This window comes from Juglans regia, chromosome 13 (genome assembly GCF_001411555.2).
Source record: "Juglans regia cultivar Chandler chromosome 13, Walnut 2.0, whole genome shotgun sequence".
NCBI lineage: Eukaryota > Viridiplantae > Streptophyta > Magnoliopsida > Fagales > Juglandaceae > Juglans > Juglans regia.
The window spans coordinates 4,448,118-4,473,340 of record NC_049913.1 but is presented as its reverse complement, the minus strand read 5'-3'; the positions used below and the strand labels follow the sequence as shown (position 1 = coordinate 4,473,340).

At 35.5% G+C, this 25,223-nt stretch overlaps 4 protein-coding genes across 10 annotated transcripts; 3 read left to right on the top strand and 1 right to left on the bottom strand.

Annotated features, from left to right (window-relative positions):
* Positions 1–120: 120 nt before the first annotated feature.
* LOC109002352 (sodium channel modifier 1-like) lies at positions 121–2,312 on the top strand. 2 transcript variants are annotated; one of them, XM_018980055.2, is made up of 3 exons: positions 121–449; positions 1,353–1,802; positions 2,028–2,312. In XM_018980055.2, the coding sequence occupies exons 1-3, from the start codon at positions 270–272 to the stop codon at positions 2,073–2,075; spliced, it is 678 nt and encodes a 225-aa protein (XP_018835600.1). In that variant the 5' UTR covers positions 121–269; the 3' UTR covers positions 2,076–2,312. The 2 variants fall into 2 exon arrangements, with proteins under 2 accessions (XP_018835600.1, XP_035540769.1); XM_035684876.1 differs by having other exon boundaries at positions 171–395.
* A 5,292-nt stretch (positions 2,313–7,604) lies between these two features.
* On the top strand, positions 7,605–15,937 carry LOC109002351 (CDPK-related kinase 5-like). Of its 2 annotated transcripts, none has more exons than XR_004798030.1 (11): positions 7,605–8,314; positions 11,252–11,382; positions 11,664–11,705; positions 11,814–11,922; positions 12,886–12,964; positions 13,055–13,351; positions 13,486–13,598; positions 13,959–14,066; positions 14,145–14,207; positions 14,341–14,488; positions 15,484–15,937. XR_004798030.1 is itself a non-coding variant. In XM_018980053.2 (11 exons), the coding sequence occupies exons 1-11, from the start codon at positions 7,766–7,768 to the stop codon at positions 15,622–15,624; spliced, it is 1,800 nt and encodes a 599-aa protein (XP_018835598.1). In that variant the 5' UTR covers positions 7,629–7,765; the 3' UTR covers positions 15,625–15,937. The 2 variants fall into 2 exon arrangements, 1 of the variants encoding a protein (XP_018835598.1); XM_018980053.2 differs by having other exon boundaries at positions 7,629–8,314; positions 14,321–14,488.
* A 1,252-nt stretch (positions 15,938–17,189) lies between these two features.
* LOC109002349 (protein ALP1-like) lies at positions 17,190–19,149 on the bottom strand. Its single transcript, XM_018980052.2, has one exon. It carries the CDS (start codon positions 18,886–18,888, stop codon positions 17,503–17,505), a length of 1,386 nt encoding a protein of 461 aa, XP_018835597.1. The 5' UTR covers positions 18,889–19,149; the 3' UTR covers positions 17,190–17,502.
* Positions 19,150–20,061: 912 nt separating this feature from the next.
* Positions 20,062–24,950, top strand: LOC109002348 (zinc finger protein ZOP1). 5 transcript variants are annotated; one of them, XR_001997997.2, is made up of 7 exons: positions 20,062–20,336; positions 20,961–21,161; positions 21,317–21,413; positions 22,804–22,899; positions 23,005–23,382; positions 24,189–24,270; positions 24,830–24,950. XR_001997997.2 is itself a non-coding variant. In XM_018980050.2 (6 exons), exons 1-5 carry the CDS (start codon positions 20,328–20,330, stop codon positions 23,367–23,369), a joined length of 768 nt encoding a protein of 255 aa, XP_018835595.1. In that variant the 5' UTR covers positions 20,062–20,327; the 3' UTR covers positions 23,370–23,382; positions 24,189–24,469. The 5 variants fall into 5 exon arrangements, 2 of the variants coding, with proteins under 2 accessions (XP_018835595.1, XP_018835594.1); XR_001997995.2 differs by having other exon boundaries at positions 23,005–23,408; XR_001997993.2 differs by lacking the exon at positions 24,830–24,950 and having other exon boundaries at positions 23,005–23,664; positions 24,189–24,469.
* The last annotated feature ends 273 nt before the right edge of the window (positions 24,951–25,223 follow it).

Genomic DNA, 25,223 nt, shown 5'->3' with positions numbered 1-25,223 from the left:
ATTATAAGATGCATTTTGATTTTATCATGTTATCGAATAAATTTTAAATAATTATTAATATTTATAATTTATATTCCTATTTTTGTTAACTTTAAGCTCTAGGGATAATAAAGCTTAAATAACATTGACCCCATTAGAACTTTTTAGAGATGTTAATCTCTCTTTGTAATATTGTATAACATGCTTCTTGAAGTACGGTATGGACTCTTTATTTCATTCATATATGGACTGAAAAGCCGAATCATCTGGAAAACAGAGGGGGGAGAGAGATGAGCGTGTTCGGAGGAGATAGCTGGGCGAGAGAGGCGCAGCAGAGGAAGCGAAGGGTGGAGGATCTGGCCCTGGAAACACTCGATGATGCGTCTTCCTACAAGAAGCTGCTCAGCGGCAAATACGTATGCCTCCTCTGTCCTCACTCGCCCATCCTCGATTCCCCTCTCATGCTCTCTGTACGTATCTCCCCCCCCCAAAAAAAAATCCCTCGTTTCCTAATCTTCTCTCTAAATTTCGTTTCTTTCGCTCTTTTTACCTAATGGATTTGTTTGAAGATCGCCGTTGTATGTATGACCTTTTATTTAGTAGTATTATTATACAAGTAGTTCAATTACGCTTGGTCTGGACGTGTGATTCAGAAATTCCTAAAATTCCGTCTGTGATCTAGTATTAACTTCAACTTAACAAAAGTTTAATTGAGTGCCGTATTTATTCTTCCATGGGAGTTGCTCAGGGGTTAAAAGCTTTGTAAATAAGGTGGGAGATGTTTTGTTGTTTGAAATTTTGTTTCAGGAAAATTTTGCTTTTCCCTACCATCTGCTTGAGACCTTTAATATGATGTTGAAAATGTTTTCTGCTGGCTTGCACCTTAAATATTGCCCACCTTCTGCTTTGTGAAAGCGGAAGGCATTTTCTACCTCGAAGGCTAGTTTCGTTTGACCCAGATAAATGGATAGTTTAAACTCAGGGAAATGAATTGAAGGATTTCCTAGAATTAGTTTAGGAAATGTGAAATCACTGCCTGAATCAAAAGGGCGAAGGAGGGTTTTGTCACTTGTTTGCTCTAAATTGTCTTTTGGGGCTTGAATCAGAATCACTAATGTGCGATGAAACGTAATGTGTTGAAACATCATGTAGCTGATATTTTGGCTCCGGATTCAAACTTCTAAGGCAGCTTACTAGTTGCATGGGAAATTTTATTTTATTTTAGTTTTTGTTTTTCTTTAGATGCTCACGTAGTGAATGGTTTTATCCTTCTGCACATATTTCTCGTTATATACCTTGTTTTCTTGAGGCTAGCACCTTCTTGTTTCTCTCCCCTTCAATTAACCTTTTTAAATGTTGCAAATCCAACAAAGATGCATAGCAAGGGATCGCGCCACCGTGCCGCAGAGTCCAAGCTAAAGGAAAGAGAGTTGGCGAGACAAGATGAGGTAAATAAACGAATAGCACTGTCAGACTCTTCTGTTGGAACTGCAAACCGTAATAGCTACCACCAAAAGTTTAGATCAGTTGGTAAACCATTGATTGAACTGTCACAAAAGGCTACTTCAGAGATACTTTGCAACCAAACTCCTCAGCAAAGTTCCAATAATCGGAACAATGATGTTCAACTAATTTTGGATCGCATTACAAGTGGGAATTCAAATTCGAGTCAAAATAGCTTTTGTCCTGCAATTGAAGCAGTTGACAAGGTGATTGCACAGCAGCAACATTTGGATCTCCAGGAGCGCCGAGAGATGGAACTAAAGTTCACAGCTGCAGGTTGGAAGCGTGATTGTCATGGAAAATGGTTCAGAGATGAAAATGTGAGTCTAATTTTTTAAATGAATGATCCAAATTCTGGTAGCTACATATGTTGTTAATGTTCTTGATACTGCATGTACCCCCATGGGTATAGAATTGGGGTTCAAGATTACAATATGTCAATACATCACTTCAATCGAAATGAATGATTGTCTCGGTTTTTTTTAAGGGTTTTCTTTCTCGTGATGTCAGGTTTAGTGATTTATGCCACAAATATTTCCTTGCAGGTTGAGTTTGATTCCGATGAAGAAGATCCAAATGTATGTCTTGGTTGATTTATATTGGAAGACTGTACCTGATAGACATACAATACGATCCTGATCAAGACTGTAACTAATTGGGCATTCACAAACAGAGTGCTAACTTTGTTACTTTCCAAGAACCTGGAACAGAAATCTTTTTGTACAGCGATTTGCCTCGAGGTGAGTTGATGCGTCCGTGTCAAAAAATACAGGAAGCCGTAGCATTCAATTAACCTATGTAAGAAGCAGTTGCTCTTGTGCGATTTTGTTTATCTTTGACCTTTGACGTACTAACAATAAACGATTGGGTGAACTTCGACACACCGAATTATGGACCTACGGTCGAAAGAATTTCCTTTCTTTGGAAGTTGTTTTCAAGCAGGCCCCAAGGGGAAGCAAAAGCCCAAGACTGCGGGGCGAACTATTTTTTCTTCATTGCACAACCTTACTGGGCCCAAAAGCCTTTATAATTTTCCCTTTATTTTTTCTTGATTTCCAATTCCAAATGCTTCCAGAATTAATTCTTCAGTATTTTTATATTTGTGAATATGAGTCGAAAAGACAAAGGATGTGTCTTTCTTTTTTTTTTTCTCAATAAAGAATTTAAGTAAAAAGTTTTGAAAAAGAAAAGGTCACAAAATTCACTCGATATTATCTTCCAGAGAGAAAGGAGAGAGTAATTTGGTACACACCAACATGCATTTTAGTCTTTTTCCAGGAAGTTTCATTTTCCAGAATTCCAAATATCAAACTTAAGTAATGTCTGAGTTGGTTGGCTGCCGGGAAATGTAAATGGGACCATTTGTAATTAAGGAAGACGTCAACGGCACTTCAAATTTTGTCGTTAGCATTCTTTCACTACTTGTCTAAGGAATCTCGCAGTTGATGATGGAACGCAAGGTCCCAACAAAAAAATTGCTTTCTCAATTATAAACCAAGATCAGATACTGTTGGCCACGAAATCCTTTTCCGTTTTTCTTCGGTCATTTCTGTAATTCATTTATTTTATTTAATTTGAATGAGTTGGTTCTATTGATATGGATTGACATAAACGACACGAGCTCCCTGTTTGTGTCCTGAGTGATCAAGGTCATGTGCGTCCTTTCTGTGAGCTTCTATTTCTTCTTAATAGCTGTGTGCATGATTTTTGTGCATCACACGCATGGCCACCACTCGCAGGGTCCATTCGTGGGCATTTTTGAACGATGATCATCCATTGGATTGTGGATGTCGACAACTCTAGTTCCTCATAGGTGGAAGTGGAAGTGACGGTGGGCTGTTTTCCTTAAAGCTTGAGTACAATCCTTATGTCGTTTTTATGTTTTGTTTAAAGAAAAAGAGCATGAGTAATTATTAGATAATTTTTTAAATATAAAAACATCTTATTCTCATTTTCTTAAATCAAATAATTTAGTGAAAACTAATCATATTAGATAATGTGTTGTACTTTTAAGGACAGTTTTTTTTCCTCTCCCATTTTAAATTCAAATCTTGCCTTTTGAATTTTCAAAAGTAAAAAAAAAAAAAAAGTCCTCTAAACGAAACCGACAACTAATTTGCATCGAGACAAGTAATCATTTTTTAACCTAAGTGGTTTGATTAACTACACAAAATAAATATGGAGGACAGATTTGCATGCATCCCATGTTAAAAACATCTTGATTAAGAAGAGATTGTGTGTGTATATATATATATATATATATATATATTCTCCAACAATGACATTTAGTGGGGAACCCACTCACATTGTACAATGATGGTACAAGGAGAAAGAGAACGATGTACCATAATCATTTTAACTTGCAATAAACAATCTTGAGGACCCTTCAAGGAAAAAAAAAAAAAAAAGATGGGAGCTGAAAAGGGATGGAAACTGTAAAGCAGATGAAAAATCAAAGGATGGTGGGGGCTTCGGGTATATATGTTTGCTGTAAAAGTCATCGACAGACCACCGTTCAGCTAGATAGTCACATTCTAGACCCCATCTTTCTTTATGTAGGGTTCCATTTTTGACCATTTTGATGGCAGAGAGAGCATCTGAGTATGGTGGGTGAAAGCTTTTTTGTGGGAGGAGTGCATGTTGCTATTACAATTAATGGGCATCTTGAGATGTACAGGGAAAGGCAACTTCGGCCTCTTTTTACACTTCCTCCCTTATTTGAGGGTCCTCTAGGCCTTTCAATGTACCGTGCATTTCTCTGTAAGGAATTAAGAACATCGAAGAAGATGATTTTTTTGCCCGCCAAACTAGTGAAAGAGACAATTTTTCTACGGACAAAAAGGCATGGTTTTGAGTGGACTGCGGCCAAAAATGTAGTTGAAAGGCGCATGTTGCGTGAATGAAAAACCCTCCCCAAAGACTTGTATTTGGGAAGGATAATGCTTCACACCCAATTCTTGGAAAGAACGTCCCAAAAACATAAAACAATTATTCAAATAAATATTAGAAAGTAGAAAAAACTTCTTAAAAGATAGACATAGAGAGAGCATATTTGGAGTAATACCCATGTTGTGGACCCCTTTGGTTAGTCAAAAATGTGCGCACTGGGATGCCACTTTTAAGTTCTTTTGCACAGGGGAAGCAAATAAGATAACCCAATTCAGAATAATTTAGTTGATACCTTAATCACCCAATACTCTACTTAAAAAATATATAACCAATCAAAACTTTTCTACAAGGAGTAATGTTAGATTAAAAATGATTTAGTTATAAAAAAATTTCATAAAAATAAATTTATAAATTGACGGTGACTTGATGTGATACGTTAAATTGTAAAATAGATCTAATATATTATTGTGATACGCGAAATAAAAGTTTAGATAAAAAAACTTTTAGATGAAATATGTTAGGTGAATCAAATAGGAAACTTACAATATAATTACCTTTTTATAATAACATGTTTATAAAAGAAAGAGATCCGTGGACGACGTACCTTATAAACAATTACAGAGATATCCAGAATCGAAGTGGACAAAAGAATACGGCACACCGAACTGTTATCGGAACAGAGCCGGTCCACATATCGGTCATACGATCATTATTACGGCTGATTGCATCGCAAAGACCGTCAAAAGTCATATTGACCAATCAATTTTGCCAAAGAAAAAAGGTCATAAAATTAATTTTAAACTTCATCAACCAAGATCACGAATCACTTATTTTAATTTAGATAACTGTTCACATCACACGTTATATATTTATAAAGTATTTTTTATAATTAAAAAGAAATATATTTTTTTTTTCTTGAATTATAATAAAGAGTGGGACAAAGTTAATTGATTAATTGGATATTAATGATTTGTTGTTGGGATGATGTTGAGAACATGGGGGTTGGTACGTCAACACTGTCGAGTTGTTTATGTACCAAAAAGTTGCGGGCAGGATAAATTAAATTGGTGCATGTGCAATGCAATGTGATTTGACCCCTAAAACCCCTTAGCTCACCATCCTGGCCTTTTTGTATGTTCCGGATCCGTACATGTGCCTGTGCGCAACCATTCATTTCCGTTGTCTCCTTCACAAAATCCAGTTTCTTTTTTATTTATTTATTTTTATTATTAATGGTTTAAAAGATCTTAAATATATATTTTTAAAGATGAAATTTAATGATGATTATTTATTTTATATGAACAATAAGAGCACTCTTATTAAATTAATCAAAATTAAATAATAATTTTGATAAATGTAATAAAAATTTAACTTTTGATTATTCTATTCACATAAATCTTCACATTGAAATAACTATTTTTTCAATGTATAATAATAAAATAATATAAGATTAATTTTGTTTTGGTTATTCACATTAAATCTCCACATTAGATTATATATTTATTCATTATATGGTAATGAATAACTAATAATTTCAAAAATATTTAAAAATTTTAATTATTAATTTATTTAATTTTATCATATTTTACTATTATACTTATTATATGTTAATTAATAATCATGTTCTTATTAAATTAATATATCACTAAGTCAAATTAATATATTAATTGTGATAAAATATGTGATATAAAGAAAGGGAGAGATAAATAATTAATAAAATATGTATTTGATGTATGTATAGTAACTTTCAAATTTAAAAAAACTTTTGAAAGTCACTGTAGTTAAATTTTAAATATTTAGAATTTGACTAATCCAATGTAAGTATATTTTACTCTTTAATAGTTAAATACTCATTAGATTTAATTTTTAACTAATCCAATAAAAATACTTTAAAGGAGACGATAATTTAGAAGAGAAAACATATAGTCCAGTATTTGTACTATTTGAAATAATATTAATGACATTCAAACTTAGTACGAAAAAGCAACCCATGTCTATTAACTTTATATGGGTGGTTATGACGATATATTGTTATTAACTATATTGTCGTAAACGTAAAATCGTTTGAATTTGTGTCTTTTCAAAGGTAATATGTGATACGACTCGTTAACTCAATACGAATACGATACGATAATGATGGGTTTGAGTTTAGTCTTAACGGGTTATAATCAAAACAGGTTAATCTGTTAAGATACGATTACTTAATAGGTTGATAACGGGTCAACCCATTCAAAAATTTAAAATTACAAATACACTCTTATACTTAAAAGTAAAATTATTATGATTTTAATTTTGATATTTTTATTGTTTGGGTTGTAATTTGGACTTGTAATTAGTTTTATATTTTTTAAGAGATATTATGATTTTAACATTTTGTATAAAACTATGTTAAACTTAATTAGGTCAAATGGATTAATTTTGAATTTATTCAACTCATTTATATAAGTAGATTGAAACGGGTCGAGTTGTGTTGTGTTAACCTATTTCGTAATATTCATTAATCGGTCAAAACGAGTTGTCATGATACAACCCGTTATGTTAAGGAATCGTGTTAAAATTTGAGATTTTGACACGATAATTTTAATGAGTTGTGTTCAAATTAACCTATATAATATAATATACATATTTTAGCATAATATGAAGACGATCCGTTAATACAATTTGAGACCCCTAGAACTTCACAACCTTTCTAGTTATAATGTTCTCTTTTTAATAAATATAATATACATATTTATGCATGATACGAAGACGACATGCAATTTGACACCCCTAGAACTTCACAGCCTTCCTAAGTTATAATGTTCTCTTTTTAAAAAATAAAGCTCAATCAAGCGAGTCTCTATTTTATAATCCATTTCAACTATCAATGCACAATCTGCAGGGATTGAGGTTGTGTTTGGATATTGAAGTGAGTTGAGTTGAGTTGAGTTGAGTTGAGATGATAAAATATTATTAAAATATTATTTTTTAATATTATTATTATTTTGAAATTTGAAAAAGTTGAATTATTTATTATATTTTATATTAAAATTTAAAAAAATTATAATTATGAGTTAAGATGAGTTTGGAATCCAAACGAAGCTTGGGTTAGCGCCCATCCACGGCACTCAACTTTTACAAAAATAAATTAAAAACATTTATCAATTTCGTCACATTCGATATAAAATTGAATACGAAGAATAGAATAGGATCGAGAAGAAGGAAGAAAAGAATTTCACGTGCAAGACACGTGGCCAGTGAGATCGTACAGATCACTGGCACTGCCCTTTCACCAAATCCCACAAAGACCCTCTCTTTCTCTCTCTCTCTCTCTCAAAATCAAAACTAAACAGAAAGAACCACCGTCACAGTGCACCAACCAAAGCAAAAAAACCAGCTTTGAATAACACCATCCATGGGCACCTGCACTTCCAAGCCACCCAAGCCCAATCCCTACGCTTCCAGGGACGAGTCTACTGAACCTGACCCCCCTTCCCAGCCTCACAAATCACCTCTACCACCACCATCTCCCGCTTCTCTCCCCGGAACCGACGTCCTCGCCGGCAAACTATCTCGCTTCTTCCCCTTCTACAGCCCCAGTCCCAGCCCTAGCCCCGCTCACTTCCTCAAGAAATCCCCGGGCCCCAAGAGCGCCAGCTCCACTCCCGGGCGGTTCTTCAGGCTGCCGTTTCCGCCTCCGTCTCCGGCTAAACACATAAAGGCCGTGCTTTTGCGGCGTCAGGGTAAGAAGACGAAGGCATCTGCTGCTATACCGGAGGAGGAGGAAGAGGATGAGGAGGTGGAGTTGGATAAGAGGTTTGGGTTCTCCAAGGAGTTGACGAGTCGGTTGGAGGTTGGAGAGGAGGTGGGACGAGGGCATTTTGGGTATACTTGCTCCGCTAGGTTCAAGAAGGGCGAGCTCAAGGGCCAACGGGTTGCTGTCAAGGTCATCCCAAAAGCCAAGGTATTCGCTTGTCTATAGTTCTTTCTTTCTCAATCTCTCCGTATCTCTTGCATGTTCGATTCTTTGCTGTTTTTGTTATGTTCTCGTGCTCTGGAAATGGTGGTTCTTTTAATCTTATTTTTTTTAATGAAATTGAAGTTCATGTGATTCATTTTTTCAGCACTAGGATTACATTTGCTGGCTCTCTCTCATTTGCTTATGTTTTCTTGGCGGCTGAACCATTTTCTTGTGTGCACTATTTGAAGCTGAGTCTTCTGGCTTCTTGTTGTGTTATTGGATTTTTGAGGTTTATTTATTTAATTTTTTAATTTTCTGTGCGTGTGTGGGTATTATTTTTATTTATAATACAATAGTCTGAAGACATTAGTTTGAATGTGTTATGGAATTGAGGGCGATGTTAGGAGAATCCGTTCAAAGAATTTTCCTTTTTGGAAAAATCCTTGCAGAGAAGAGAGAATATTAGGCATAATCATAATTGTCTAGGACTCCATTTATTTTAAACTTTGAGTATAGTATGAGACACATAAAGTGACCAACTTGTTTGTTCATTGGCTTTTTTGGTCAATGATAAGAATCGATCGGCTGGCCCACTAGTGACCATACCACCTCGAGTGGTTTGTTGCTATGCTTAGCGGACCTGATTAGGATATTATATATTTTTATGTTTAAAATTTGAAATCACAATTCGGCCTCAAAAGTGCATTTTGAATGACTAGGCTGTATGTTTGGCAAGCTGAAAAAAGCGAATATTGTATGATCTGGAACGAAACTATAATTTAAATTTCTTTTTCCTTTTTTGGTGACTTCTTCATATAGTGATTAGTCCATGTCTAAGATGTGACGGTTCCTACTAAAGGATCAAGATATGAGGTAGTTGAAAAAGGTCACGGTCTCTAATGGGACCTTAAGAAGGGCCTACGATTAAGCTAAATCATACACACTGTATGTTGATCAATGCCCCACGTCCGGCCCAATACTTACAGCCACCATGAACTGGCCAAAGCTGGCATCTGGATCAGACACATGAACTGGACTAAAAATGTAGTCCCGCTCATAATTGTCAGTTAGCACCTGGATTTCTTTGTGAGTGACTCGAACCTCCTCTGAAAGGATAGAAACATTTTTTGTGGACTTTCAAATTGCGTGTGATCTGATTGATATGAAACGTGTGGTAGTTACAAATAATTGCAAATCTTATTATCCAAACATGGAGTTAACCAAAACTAAAGAACAAAAGCTTTATATCAAGGGAGAATATCAGTCATCTTACCCATTTCCAGATGGAGGAATCAAAGATGTGAACATCTCATTAGAATCAGACGATATGCTCTTGTTTTTTTTTTTTTAAGGACTTATCTTTAATAGACATGTATATGTCTTTTACGGATTTCCTTTGATGCACCTGATTGCAAAGGATTCAGATTTACATAATGAGTTTTTGAATTCTTAGTAGCTATATAAATCAGGGCTAATTACTTTTCAGTAGCCCATGTACACAAGGAGAGAATGTTCATGAGTTTTTGCTTTCTTTTCAGCTTTCTAGAATGTAACTAGGTGTCTCTTTTGCATACTTCTTGTGTACATGGGCTTTGCCTAGTTTTGTTCATTCAATGAAATTTCTTACTTATCAAAAAATAAATAAATCAGGGCTAATTACTAAATTGGTCCATGTGGTTTGTTTTAAATCAAATTGCTCTGTATGCTTTTCAATTGAATTTTTTACTATGTGGTTGTAAGATTGATCACACTGATTCCTCTACCAAAATTCCGATAGTAAATCTTAGACATGCTGATGTGGCACACTACTCACAAGGAATCTTATAAAATAATTTTTATTAACAAACCAAACTCTAAATTTCTTAAAATAAAAAAAAATAAAAAGATGGGGCCCTCCTAGGTGGCTTTTGTTGACAACTCATTGGGTGGCCCAAGCCGAACTACCCAAGGTTGGCCATTGTTGGTGGCCCTTGCAAATTACTCCTTGGGTGGCCTAGCTCAACTGCCCAACGGATGATCAACTTCTATCACTCCGCCTCGTGGGTGGCTGGGAGGCGGGTGGGGATATCCTCCCCTTTCCACTCCACTGCCAAGACCAAGGAGTTGTTGCACGGCCACCCCTTTATTTTTTGTTTTAATTTACATCTCTTTTTTATTTTTTAAAATATTTATTTAATTCTTTTTGTTTGGTTTTTTGTTAGTATAAGATTTCTATTTTTATTTTTATTTTTTTGCTTCTAAGTTTTCTTTCATATGTTTAATTTGTATTTATATTTTTTATTTTGAAAAACTGAGATATTTTTTCACTAATAAATAATACTTTTTAATAATAAAAGTTCTTCTAAAGTAGAAAATCCGGCGAGTCAATGTAAAAATGAAATATGGAGCGAAAGTAATCTTTACATTGACAATGAGTCCATTCAGCGACGAGGCATTTGCTTGGTAGTAGAGAGCAACCTTTCTGTTAGAATGATGGGGTTGGAGCTCTCATGAAAATAGTTTTAACTCTTGTGACAAAAGTTTCTACATAAGAGGACTGCCTTTGACACTATCGGTGTTACTAGCACCTCATGATCTCTTATAAGTGCTGAATCACATATATTGAAAGTGAAAGAAGAGATGCATGATCTTGTTGGCTGGAACAGGATGACCTTGTAGTCGAATACCAGACAAGAATAAAGTCCTGCTTGAGTAAGACTAAGAAGGAATTGAAGATGTCATGCACTTGAAGCTGTAAATAAGTTAAGGAGTGCGCATAACCTTTTGGGCTGCTTGCGTTCTTTAGACCATGCTTAGCTTGCAAAATTTTGTTGTGATATGTTTTTTCCCCTCATTTTACTAAATCTCTGGACTTTTTGAAGTTCATGGATAACTGGATACTTGACATCTTTTTCATATTTTATCTCTCCCTTATGGGTTATTCATAATCCTTATTGCCAGATGACGACAGCAATTGCGATTGAGGATGTGAGAAGGGAGGTGAAAATATTGCGAGCCTTGACAGGACATAACAATCTAGTACAGTTCTATGATGCTTTTGAAGACCATGATAATGTCTACATAGTAATGGAGTAAGCATGGAACATCATTCACTGCCTTTTGACATTGGATCTTGTTTTGCTGCTGCTCATATAACAATAACTGATTGACATGAATATTGACTTTATGTTTCCTTGACTTTTCATGAGAGCTCTTATTTTCCATTTATTTACCATTGATGCAAGGATACAGTCTTTGTCATTTTGGTTGTCTAAGTATGATTTACAGTTCATACTTTCTTTCACCTCATGGAATTTAATTACTATTTTGACGTCTCACCATATGGGATTTAATTATTACTTTGACTGTTCAGGTTATGTGAAGGAGGGGAACTTCTAGACAGAATACTTTCAAGGTAGTCATCTGTTTATTTCTTTATTTTCATAGATGTGTCCTCTGTGCCTTTCAAATGTGAAAATGTGCTTCAGTGTGGCCTTGACTAGATGTTGTATTACTTTTGTAGGGGTGGGAAATACTCAGAAGATGATGCAAAGGCTGTCATTGTGCAGATACTGAATGTGGTTGCATTTTGTCATCTTCAGGGTGTGGTGCATCGAGATCTCAAACCAGAGGTGGAACACTTTTTCGTTTTTTTTTTTTTTTTTTATTCTTATCATGAAATTATATCATGATATGTCTACTGGGAGGTTGCATTTATTAAGAATGGCTTTGTAGGGAATGCAAGTGCCAACGGAGTTACCAATTTGAGAGTTTCCTAGTTTAGAGTTGGCATGATGAAGAGACTGTTTCGATATTTCTGGTGCTGGACCAGATAACTCCACTTTCAATTATTTCTCTGTTTGCTTTTAGCTTAGTCAAAATTGGTTGTGCACTAACCTTTTGCCAAATATATTGACTTCCAGACAGCATGCTTGTGATATCAAACTAAGATAACTAAAAACCAGTCCCTCAATGTTCAGCTGACTGGGTTTGGGATTTTGAAAAAGTCCCTGCATACCTATAAAAAGAGAGAGAGAGAGAGAAGAAAAGAAGAAAAAGTCCCTACATGAGTTGGACCATTCAAATTGTTTTTGCTTCACCTTTTGTGCAACTTGCATCTGTTATATAATTAGGCTGATTTCATACTTCAGTAGCATAACTAACCCCTTGCTGTCTCCTTCCCATCTCTTTCCCGATCCATTTATAAACAGTTGACAGGCCACAGGCCTTGTGATTTTGTAGTCAAAGTTGGCCTCAGATATATAATAAAAAGTCAGATATAAGTTGAAACTTTGTTATTTTTAATCTTTTCCTAATTGGGATTGTGCAACACCATGGCAATAAATACTTGCTAAATAATGAAATTTTGGACCTACCTAAGAAACTCTTGGCTCCCTTTCTCTATCAATCGTAAAAAGTTTAAACTGCCTGTTTTACTCGTGGTTTGATCAATATGACATATTTTGTTTCATGCACGTGTTTACTCTCTCCACTCTGATGAATAACTGGATCTGGGTCGATAAACTTTACTTCTTCTTCTTTTTCAATTATTTGTATTTATATTGCAATCTAACTGTGGCTTCTTCCTGGATCAGAACTTTTTGTATACTTCTAAAGATGAGAACTCAGAGTTGAAAGCCATAGACTTTGGCTTATCAGATTTTGTCAAGCCAGGTTTGTCAATTCATAGGAGTCCATATTTGCTACCTATCTCCTGGAATTTGAGAATTTTAATGGAGTTCTAATGCTTATGGTGGCTTTCAGATGAGCGGCTTAATGACATTGTAGGAAGTGCATATTATGTCGCCCCTGAAGTTCTACATAGGTCTTATGGTACAGAGGCTGATGTATGGAGTATAGGAGTAATTGCTTATATTCTTTTATGTGGTAGTCGCCCATTTTGGGCTAGGACTGAATCTGGAATTTTTCGGGCGGTCTTGAAAGCTGATCCAAGTTTTGATGAAGCACCTTGGCCTTCTTTGTCTTCTGAGGCAAAGGATTTTGTCAAACGCCTGTTAAATAAAGACTCAAGAAAACGAATGACAGCTGCTCAGGCACTAAGTTAGTTTCTAGATTCCTCTAAAATTATTGGGGTTTCTTTTTTTTGGCTAGATAACTATTGGAGTTTCTACATTTTGGTATCATCCTCCTGGCAATAATCTGCTATGTTTCTTTCTTTCTATTCTTGTGTGCAGGTCATCCATGGATCCGAAATTATAATGATGTAAAAGTTCCTCTCGACATACTGATATTTAGACTCATGAAGGCTTATATACGGTCATCATCCTTGCGTAAGGCTGCTTTAAGGGTGTGTATGTTTACACTTGATGAGAAAAATAAAAAAAATTCTCCAAGTCAATCCCATGCATCCCTTATATTTCTGACCTTCAAGTAAATTGATTGAATTAGTGATTCATCCTTTTCAAATAGATGGACTTCTTGTTTTATGAGCCCTAAAATTCTAGAACTTGAATTTTTTGTCTTATATTTTATTCAATTATACTAGCAATAAAATGCTTAACCGTTGTTTCTTTCTCGGTAAATTATGGATAACCTATAATACAATAAAACATGGTATTCTCTAATACAATAAAACATGTTTCATATGTGAAATTCTGAATTTTTATTGTATATATTTTAACAATTACTATTCCATCTGATATTGCAGGCCTTGTCTAAGACACTGACAGTAGACGAAGTCTTTTATCTAAAGGAGCAATTTGCTTTATTATTACCGAACAAAAATAGCTGCATAACCTTGGAGAGTATCAGAACGGTCAGTCCCCCCCCACCCCTCTCAGAGGTTGAATATCTAGATAGTTGAAAGTGTTTGTGATTCAACTGTTCTGGACAGGCTTTGATGAAAAATGCAACGGACGCAATGGAGGAGTCTCATATCCCTGATTTTCTTGCATCGGTACTCTTGCATTTTCTAATTGTTTGTGTAGATGCTCCATTATTTTTATATGGTTATAGGCTTATTATAGCTTATATAAGCTCCTACTTTTTTCAATTTTTATGCCATGACAGCTGAATGTACTTCAATACAGAAGAATGGATTTTGAAGAGTTTTGTGCAGCTGCATTAAGTGTGCATCAGCTGGAGGCGCTTGATAGGTGGGAACAGCATGCCCGGAGTGCATATGAACTTTTTGAGAAGGACGGGAACAGGCCTATTGTCATTGAAGAACTAGCTTCAGTAAGTTGGATTTTTTTTTTTTGGACAAGTAAGAAAGATTTTATTAATATGAAAATAGGCATAGCCCATGTACATAGGCAGTATACAGGAGGTTGCACCTAATCAGAGCATTGGCATTGGTTTCATCAAATTCATCTTCAAATTTTGATGAAAAGTACATGTTTTTCATAAATCTAAAGTCTCATTAGCCATAACCCCACATTGGATTAGCCATTGGATTAGTCAAAATAATACTATAATATTAGTTTTTTAATAATAATATTTTTAATTTATTTTTTTCATATTTTGCAATTATACTAACTATATGTTAATTAATAATTTAATTTGATACTTACATTATTATTTCCCAACTTAAATATATTGTGGCTCAAAATTGAGAAACAATAATTTAAGTAAATAAATCATGGTTATAGAGATGAACATGGGGTCTTCAAATATGGAGATGAACTTAAATATACTGTAGCTCAAAGTTGGAGATTTATGTGTATACCGAATCCAATACAGTGATTTGAAAGACAAACTTTTCAAATTTTGATGAAAAGCAGCGTTTGAAGAGGCTGATGCCAGTGCTCTTAGGAACTAGAGATAAATACAACAAATTCATGAAAGCTATAAGTCAGGATTTTTATAAGGAAATTTACTTTAATATTACATTTCAGTTTTGTTAAGTTAAGAACTATATGGATAGCTAAAGAAATAGGGAAATTCACAATCCTTGGAATTCTGGAGTGTTGATTTCTTAACTTGAAATGATATGGTACTTGTGAAAAAATGAACATATATGGTTCTTAAAATGTCAAATTAATTCTACATGATCCAACTGCTTGTTGTAACAATGCCACTGATCTCATAAAGCTTTCTAGTTGGTTAATCCTGGAAAGATCGATGGCCTGTCAAGATAATAAAAGATTAAGCGATTTGTTTATTTTCTTATTTTCACTTTGACTGCAAAAGTTTGTGAAGCTCCAAAGATGAAACTATGACCGCTGTTTCAGGAGCTTGGACTCGGTCCCTCCATTCCTGTTCATGCTGTTCTTAATGACTGGATAAGGCATACTGATGGGAAGTTGAGCTTTCTCGGGTTTGTGAAATTGCTGCATGGTGTATCCAACCGAACCCTTACTAAAGCACAGTGAAAGACACGAATGCCATCATCTTTAAGAAGTTCTGTTGTTCTCTCCATGCATTTCGGCCAAACAAATTGCATGAGAGTTGGCATACATGCTGCAGCTGTTGAGAAAATTCACATCGGCACAGGTTGAATGAGCCTTCACTCATGCCAATGCTTTGAGAGGGATCGAACCGTGTCTAAACTGCAGGCGTATTATTGATTAATTAGAGCCATGAGAGTCTTCCGGTGTAAAGATGTAGTTAGGTTGCCCAAACAGGCAACGATATTGTCGTCAAACTTTCTTATCGATGCTTTATACATGTTTCATTTATCACGTCCCTACACATTTGCTCCCCGATTTGCCTTCAAACCACAATATCTTTCTTTTCCTCTTTACTTATAAAAAAAATATATATCTTTCTTTTCCTCTCCATGTTTATCAACACGAACAATAAATAAGACTGATTAGTCTCAATAATCACTTGGTTGAAGGGGAAATCATTAGAAAGGAGCTCGAAGTAATTCTAATATGCATGCAAAATAAATGTTGTGCATTGCTCTATTGATCAAGCATCTATGCTTGCAGTCCAGTGCCACCGTGATATATGAAGTTGAATAGGCCGGAGCTGTAGATACATCTCGCGTCGCTATTCATGGGTGTATACAGTACTGTACAACATTGCAACAAATGCTGGACAAGTGCAGATTCATCTCGCGTCAACGGCAGGTTTGGATAGGTTTTTAATAAAATATTGTTATAATATTATTTGTTAATATTATTATTGTTTTGAAATTTAAAAATTTTGAATTGATTATTGTATTTTATGTAGAAATTTTATAAAATTATGATGATTAGATAAGTAAGATTTTTTTGTATTCAAATCTAGCCTTAAGGCCTCGTTTGGTTACACATGAGATGAAAAATTTATGAATAATAATACGATAATTTATGAATAGTAGTAAAATGATTTGAGTTAGGATTTTTATGAAATTTTGGAAAATGAAAGAAAAAAAATTAAATAAAAAAATTATAAAGTTAAAAAGGGTTACAATATAATTTTTTTAATATTATTTATGTTTTGAAATTTGAATTATTTTTTATGTTTTATTTGAAAATTTAAAAAAATTGTAATAATTAAATAATAATTAGATAAAAAATTAAATATTTTAAATTGAAAAGTGTTTGTATTTGTGATATTTGGTCGTTGAGATGAAATGAGCACATTTTGCAATCCAAACACGCATTAGGCTTGGTATGACTTCACAAGCCTTTCAAACTATTTCATCTTAAAATCCAAACACTACAGATACAAATATTTTTCAATTTCAAATTTTTAACTTTTTCATCTAATCATTACAATTTCTCTAAACAACTAAACAAAACACAAAAAATAATTCAATTTTTTCAAATTTTAAAATAAGAATTATATTTTAACTTTATAATATTTTTATACAAACTTTTTCTTACTTATTTTTTAAAACTCTATAAAACATCTTAATTCAAATTTTTTCACTATTATTCACAAATTTTTTTACTATTATTCATAAATAATTTCATCTCCTCTAAATATCAAAAGTAGGCGTAAAATCTGAACGACCATAAGATTGCAATATAATAAATAATAAATCAACCGTTCCTACATATGATATGATGGTTGTGCGGTGGCACTTTCTACTTCAGTTTCAGTAGTCTCCAGTGTTCAGATTTCATTACCAAATCAGTTTATCCCATCTAGTAGAATAGAGCCAAAATCTATTTCTAATGCTCACTAAAAAGGTCAAAGGGCAACAAAGAAAACACATGATATGTCTTAAACGCATTAGAAGATGGAGAAAACTCCAACCTCGCATAGAGGTGAAGGTGTTCACAGTAAGATCCATTTCACAATACCATCTAATCGTCCTATCTCGAAGAAAGTCTTTGGTGCAAGTCATCAGCTAATACCTGCCTCAAGCTCTCTCCATGATAATAAAATGATTTCTCACCGTCGAGAACCCTTGGTGGAGTCCCGCTCTCATCCGGCTCCTTCCAAAGCTCCTCCGGCTCTGGCTCCCTTGCAATCTGACACAAATTATGCAACACACAACAAGCAACAATCGTCTGTGGCGCATGACTGAGTCCCACATTCAAATCTTGGAGGATCTTCCACCTGCCCTTAAGCAGCCCAATTGCCTCAACCACCACCGAACGCCCCTTCATCAGCATTCCATCAAACAAGTTCTGGGCAGGCACGCCCATTCCGATTGGCGAGAAGGGCGTCAGCAAAAATGGCATCAACGGATAGCTCCAATCCCCAACGATGTAAGGCCGAACATTGTGCCCCCTTACGTTGATAACCTTTTCCCACACAATGTCCCCTGAAGTAAGCCTATTATACAACAGACTGTCCCTAAAATGCGTGGCGTCATCGGTCGCACCGGGCGCCTTGACGCAAACGTCCCAGAAGATTTTCTTGTGGTCAGCCACAACCTGAAGCTGAACTGAGGAGTACCCATATCGGCATTTGTAATTTGCAGCAAGATTAGGGTCATTGGGGAGGCTATGAAGCTTGATGGGGCTTCCATCGATGGCTCCACACATATTGGGAAGCGAGGTAAGCTCCTCGAAAGCCTGCGTGGTCTCGATCAACCGCCTACGGCTCACGGGGATTTTGATGAATTCTGGATACAGCTTGGTGGCCAGGAGACGGGTGACCATGTTGGTGATCTTGGAGATGAGGTAAGGCTCTAGTGAGTAGCGGGAAGCAAGGGTTTTGGCAGAGAAACCATGGGAGAGTCGGGAGAGGACCATGGCGACCGCATAATCGGAAGGAAGAGAGAGATTGGAGAGAGCGATGTGGGGCTTGAGCTTGTCAACGACGGTGGTGAAGACCGGGTAGGAGAGCCCGTAGAGGGACCGCCACTGGGCGTCGCGGAGAGGGGCCTCGAGGGACCAGATGTGTTCAGTGGAGAGAGCGCGAAAGGCCGAGACGGAGAAATCGGCGGCCGAGGCGGAGGCGTTGGAGGATTGAGGGGGAACAGGACGAGGGGAAGAAGGGGTGGTTTTGGGGCGAGAGGAGGCAAGGAAGGAGAGGACGGAAGCGATGGTGAAGAAGAGGAGAGGGGCGGCAGAGGAGGAGGAGGAGAGGAGGCAGGTAGGGGAGCCAGAGGAGGTGGGGGAGGTCGCGGTGCCGGTGGCGGAGGAGGTGGTAGTGGAGGAGGAGGTAGAGGAGAGGAAGGAAGTGGTGGGGTCGAGGGAATTCTGGAGGTGGAGTAGGTTCGACAGCATCAGCAAGAACGAGTGATCCATTCTCTCTCTATTCTCTATTGGAATTCCGATGGCTCTGCGGAGAGGGGAGAGAGAGAGAGAGAGAAGTCCAAAATCAGAAATTAGGTCATCGATTCAGCTCGGATCGAATGCGCCAGTGGACACTCTGAGTGCGAGAAATTTTCTTTCTTTTACCTTTTTTTTCTTTTGCGGGAGAGAACTGAATGGAAAATAGAGGAGCGGTGCCCGGTGGGGGCATGGTAGAAAGCAAATGCCCTCTGTGGTTTATTAGTCCTTGTTTTAATTTCAACTCAATTTTGATTGAGTTCGAATCTAAATATAGATATTCTATAGACGCGAGAATAAGAGTAATTTATACAAGTGTGTAAGATCATATAATTTTTTTAAAAAAATAAGATTTATTATTAAAAAATTAATTTTTTTACATAAATTTCGTATTTATTTTTTTTCAAAATAATTATGTGCGAGATTTACTTTTTTTTTCTCAAAATAATTATACGATACTTATATATTCTACAACTGTCAATATTATTTTTAATAAAATATAATTATCATCGTATTGAACTATAAAAATCATCTCTAATTGTTCCACTTATTATTATTTTTTTTTTAAAAAGGCTATTTACTCTTTTAGCTACAGTCGATCGATCAACTATCTCCTTAAGTTATGCCCTATTATAAAAATAATTAAATTAAAAATAAAAATAAAATACTATAGTAAAAATTCCAAAACCTAATAATTTTTATGATTATATAGAAGAAAAAAAATGTTATTTTTTCTTTTAAACTTTGTCATCTACAGTCATGTAAGTATTTAAATAATTAAATATAACTATTACTTAAATGAAAATTACTTAAAATAGGACATATTAATGAAGAATAAATCTTCTTCTTCACACTACTGTATGAAGAAGCCCCAGCACACCTAACGTGCTGGGATTAAAAAAAAAAAAAAAATTAATTTATGAAGAGTGTGCTGCGGCTTCGACTGATGTGCGCATCAGCCCATTAATAAATAGATATAAATAAAAATTAAAAAAATACCCGTATCCAAACAAGAATAGGCCCAAGTTATGTGATTGAATTTGGTCTTTATCAAAAGCGCTGGGCCCTGATGGTCAGAATTAGAACAGCCCAAGTTTTGCGTTTGGCCATGACGTGATTATAAAAACGAGTTTTTCTTAAAAAAAAGGGGGGAGGCAAAAAACAAGCAGGTTCACCTAATCCTTGTGTCGGAATCGAAAGAGATCGATCAGGATGGTTGATTCTTACGAGCCAACCTTGCATGAATGACCGCTGAAAGTATTTTTTCAAATTTCGGGAGGAATTGATTCGGGCTGGCCACTCCAAGAGGTGAATTGGTGAACGAGGTCGGGCTGGTAAGTGATTAGCCCTAATTAGGGTTCAGACGTAGATTCCCAATTATCTGCAATCAGCTTCTGCAACTCTGATTTGCAGCGATGACTGAGGTATCATCTACCTCAACCCTTTTTATGAAACCACCTTATTCATTCTAACCAAGTCAGATCAAAGAGTTCATCTTTATTTTTGTTGTATTTGCTTGCATCCGTTTTAGTTTACATGTATCTTTTTTAAGTATTAATTGTACCTTGTTTCGCTTGTAATGCAATTCTATAACATTGGCCGGGATACCAAATAGTGCAACTTTCGCCTGTGGTTGAGGTTACGAGTATGAAGTTAGCTGATTTCTTAAAAAATAAATTATAAAAAAAAAAACTAATGGCATCAAATGTGGTTCTTTTCAACAATACTAACTTGTTTTGTATGCATTCACCTACGAAAAAAGTTCCTTTATTTCTTGGCAAGTTTTATTTTTTCTTTGATTTGTTTTAAATTCAGCTTCGATGTCGTTTCCAGGGTTTTTATTTTTTTTCCCGGTCATTGATGTTAGAATTCTTCTCTGTGTGCATTTTTTTTTTCACTTTTTTTCTTTTTATTTGTAATCTATTTCTGCTCATCCGATTAATGCTCGAGCTTTAAGTTTTTGCATAAGAGTACTTGGCTGCTACTAACATTTCAATCTTGTTGCCGATTATTTTCTAAAAAATTTTGCCTTTTATCTTCTATTTCAGTACTGGGTTAGCCAGGGCAACAAATGGTGTGATTTCTGCAAAATCTTCATAGCAAACAATCCATCTAGCATTAGAAATCATGAGCTCGGTCAACGTCACAAGGATAGTGTTGCCAAGAGGCTTGACACTATGCGAAAAGAGGGTGCTGCCAAGGAAAAGCAACAAAAGGAAGCCGCCCGTGCCCTTGAGCAAATTGAAGCAGTGAGTATTAAGAACATTGACTGCTTTTATTCATTAGTAAAGCTACATATGGACATCATCTCTCTTGATATGATGGTGGTTAATTGTTTTTTCATTGAGATAATTCACTTGCAGCATTATTGCCAATGGTTTTACTTCTTTCTTGAATCCTGCAGAAAGCAAAACGGAGCTATCAGAAGGATATAGCAAATCTTCAAGAAGCCAGAGATTCTCATGCCCAAGCATTAAATTCTCAAGAAGAAGGTGAAGAGAGTAAGTATGGCAATTTGCAACTTCTTGTGGTGTTGAAATTTTAAATCAAATATAGCTTAAACTTTTAGCATATAATGATGTGATTACTCCTCGACATGATAGGAAATTGACTCAATTAGGACCTAGGAGAATCCAGCCTCTTAAGATGCCATCAGCAATCTGATCTGCTTTCTTTAAGTGAAGGATCTGGTTTTTTTGAGTCATTAGCTGTCAAGTTGTTGGGTCCTGAATATATTTTACTCGGGCATAGTCGCATAGATTAAATGACCCAAGCTACCCACCGGCTTCCCAACTACTTGTGCTTGACTCACAATGATACTTAGGCAGGCATATATGGTGTTAGACCAGACAAGATCAGGCTAGTGTAATTTGCTTGATTGTTCAACAAGCAAGCATGAGAAGCACTAGTTTCATCTTGGTTAGGATTATGGATAGTTGATGCATGCTTCTTGCAGTTGTAATGGCAATGGTGTTGTCTTATGGTACAGTTAACCATAGAAAGTACTTCAAAAGAGATTCATAAAGGCGATTCATACCTATAAAAAAATATAAAGGCTATTCATTATCAAGTCGTAAGATACTGAACCGTTCTGTATAACTAATTTGTACTTGATTTTACCAGCTCTACATTCTGTGACAAAATTTGAGAAATTGAGAAACGACGAGCAAAAGGTGTTAACAAGTTCATTTTGACTGGCGAGCTAGCTCAGAGTTTGATTTGACAAGGGGTCAATGTTTGGCATGGTTCAAAAGTGAACAAGCTGAGCTAGAACAGCCTATTCCTGAGCTAGCCTCACAGTTGGTGGGTATATTGAGTTTTTTCTTTTCATGGGAAGGTTAGCAACTATAGGTGTTGTTTGGGAGAGAAAACATTCAACTTGTTATGTCTTTGAATGAGTACGATTATTTTAGTGGTTCATGAATCATTTTTTTTCCTTTATGGATAATGATACTCTTACACCTCCTTTACTAATGTTTTACTACTCAGCTGTTTTTTTTTTTTCCTTTTGTTCTTTGAATCTGGATTAGAAATCTCAGATTATGAGCTTCTTGCATAATCTAGAAGAAAATAAATTCAATCAATTAACATAATCATGTAATTTAATTAAATTTTTTTATAAAACTTGACCTTCTTTTGCTCTTTTAGTCAATTTTTATAAAATTGAATTAATTTACATGATTAGTTGGTTGATTGAATTTATTTTCTTATATATTATGCAATAAGGTCATATTCTGGAATTTTCAATCCAGATTTAAATAGCAAAAGGGAAAAAAAAAAAAGATAACTGAGTAGGAAAGCAGTAGTAAATGAGGTGTAAGGGTATTATTACCCCCCTTTTTTTTTTATCATGGCATTGTTTCAAACTGATACAGCTGTTTATGATGACAGAATGGGAGCATGACAGCGGTTCAGGCTATTATTACAACCAAAGCAATGGCTTTTACTATGACCCAAACTCAGGATTTTACTATTCTGATGCAATAGGTACGGAGTCATACAATTGGATTCTTTAGGTTTATGTTCTTTTCTTCTACTAAAAATATCTATTTAACATATTAATGGTATATTTACGAAGAGAGAATGTAACAGGCAAGTGGGTGACACAGGAAGAGGCATATGCCACACCACAGTTTTCTTCATATTTTAAACATAGAGAACCCACTTTGAAACGGCCATTGTCTGCTTCCGAGGTAGGATCAGTCACAGAAAGTAAAGGTGCTGCTAAAGTTCAAAATAGGCCAGCACCTGGGCCTGTTGTTTCCACTTCTTTAAATCCCATGAGATCTGTTAAAGGTGCTCCATCATCACTTACTGTTGGCAAGAGGAAGAGGCAAGACGAGAAGCCAAAGGTTCTATCCAAAGAAGAAGCAACTGCACTTAAAGCAAGGGAGGCTGCAAAGAAGAGAGTTGAAGAGAGAGAGAAACCTTTGCTGGGCCTCTACAAGGCTCTTTGATTTGAACACTAAAGCACGTTTCTCTGCTTGACACAATTTGTAGGCTTTCTGATTTTTCTTTTCAATCATGTTCTTATCTCCATTGGACTTTAGCATATAGTTGACACGCTACCCTATACAGTAGATAAAGAACCAGAATGTTTGCATCCATCTACATATTTCCCTCCCAGTCATGCTTCATATGATTGCCAGGATTATGCACTTCGCAATCATGTTGTCAGGATTATGCGTTCTCATAGTGCATCGTGGGTCTTATCATATCATTTGGCTGGTCTGAATAAGAAAACTGTGATTGGTTAGTATTCTCGCACTGTTTTAGCCATTATTGTCTTAACTATTTGATACAAATGTTGTGGAGGCAAGAACAGGATTAACAGATGGAAGTATAGTCAAAATGGAGAACTTCACTGCCCATTAATTAAGGGAAAGTTGTGCCAATAGAACTCCCCAAAGACATAGTTAAGATGGACAGATTTTATACTGTAAAGTGCATATGCATTTTCTGCCCGCCCATAGCATATTTGCTAGATTCAGTTGTGTAACTTTGTTTCGCAATTTCAAGAATCCAAGTTCACAGATACTTATAGCGATGATGAAATACATCAGTGAAATGTCATTGCTGGGATTTCCGTGGCGATCAACTTTGGATGGCTTTTAATGGGATGTATAAATCTGTCCTCAGCCTGAAAGTTGGGGGGATTATGTAACAAAATGCAAAACCCATAATTAATTTGTAGAAATTTCCCAGCGACTCATTTCTCTGGTTCAAAACCAAACCATATTGGACTTTAATTGATATTTTCTGCTTTCTGTTTGCAGGTTCTTGAAGGTTATTTGCGTAGGCCAGCTACAAAGGAACATGTATGGTCAACCCCACATTGTTTTCCATCCCAAGTAAAAGGTGGTCCAAAATCTCAACTTCTGATCTGGTTTCTCTCATCCTAACTCTCTTATTAATGAAAACTGTTTTTTATATTGCCAAAATTCGGTGAATGAAGAAACCGTGTGTGATTGTGGTAGCTTTGGTAATGTATGTTTTAACAGTTGGCCTGTCAAATGCACACTTTGGGTTAAAATAACTTCATATCCGTCACGTTTTATTTTCCTTTTTCCCTGGTGTTTCCTGTGTGTCTCCCAACTTGACTCCGACAATTGCTATCGTAATTCAAAAGAAAGAATTTATGAGCTGACATTAGTTTTCAGGCATGTTTTACTTGAGGTGTGTATTGTTTAAGTCAGTTTTTGTGATGTTTTTGCCCATATTTTTGGACATACGATTATGTAAAATTTAAAATTTAAAATTTAAAGAAAATTATAATTTTTTTTATTAAAGTAATATCATTATATTGAAAGGTTATAAACAAGCAAATGAATATCATTATTCATAATAAAATGACAATCATAATATCTTTTTCCCTGCCCCTGATTGAGTCTGATTAACGCCCCTCACTGTTTTACAGAGAACTTTCGAGGAGCTAGTCATCGTAGATTTTATAGGCTATGAGTCATTGTATAACTGTTACAAGACAGAAGACACTTGACAGGACCACTATATAGGAGCTATGCATATGGCATCTTATCTATGGACTACTAAATTAATGGATTGATCCAGATTATCCATTTTTAGATATAGAAATGTCTAATTCATAGATAGTTTTTATAAAATTAAATTTATAAATTAAGGTGTTTTTATATGAGGTATTAGTTTTAAATTTATTTTTAGTCACATCAACTTATAAATTTTATTTTCGTCTTGCACCCAATAATAATATATAACATAATGAAAGGAAAATTGCAAAAAGGTGTGGGCCAGTCGTGGGTATTAAATAACTCAGTTAATAAAATCTATCATCG

Coding starts and splice junctions, on each gene's coding strand:
- LOC109002351 (XM_018980053.2), top strand. CDS start 7,766: ATGGGCACCTGCACTTCCAAGCCACCCAAGCCCAATCCCTACGCTTCC. Junction 11,383..11,663: donor AATGTCTACATAGTAATGGA/GTAAGCATGGAA, acceptor TTGACTGTTCAG/GTTATGTGAAGGAGGGGAAC. Junction 14,489..15,483: donor TCATTGAAGAACTAGCTTCA/GTAAGTTGGATT, acceptor CCGCTGTTTCAG/GAGCTTGGACTCGGTCCCTC.
- LOC109002348 (XM_018980050.2), top strand. Junction 21,162..21,316: donor CCCTTGAGCAAATTGAAGCA/GTGAGTATTAAG, acceptor TGAATCCTGCAG/AAAGCAAAACGGAGCTATCA. Junction 21,414..22,803: donor TCAAGAAGAAGGTGAAGAGA/GTAAGTATGGCA, acceptor TTATGATGACAG/AATGGGAGCATGACAGCGGT.
- LOC109002352 (XM_018980055.2), top strand. CDS start 270: ATGAGCGTGTTCGGAGGAGATAGCTGGGCGAGAGAGGCGCAGCAGAGG. Junction 450..1,352: donor ATTCCCCTCTCATGCTCTCT/GTACGTATCTCC, acceptor AATCCAACAAAG/ATGCATAGCAAGGGATCGCG. Junction 1,803..2,027: donor AATGGTTCAGAGATGAAAAT/GTGAGTCTAATT, acceptor ATTTCCTTGCAG/GTTGAGTTTGATTCCGATGA.
- LOC109002349 (XM_018980052.2), bottom strand. CDS start 18,888: ATGGATCACTCGTTCTTGCTGATGCTGTCGAACCTACTCCACCTCCAG.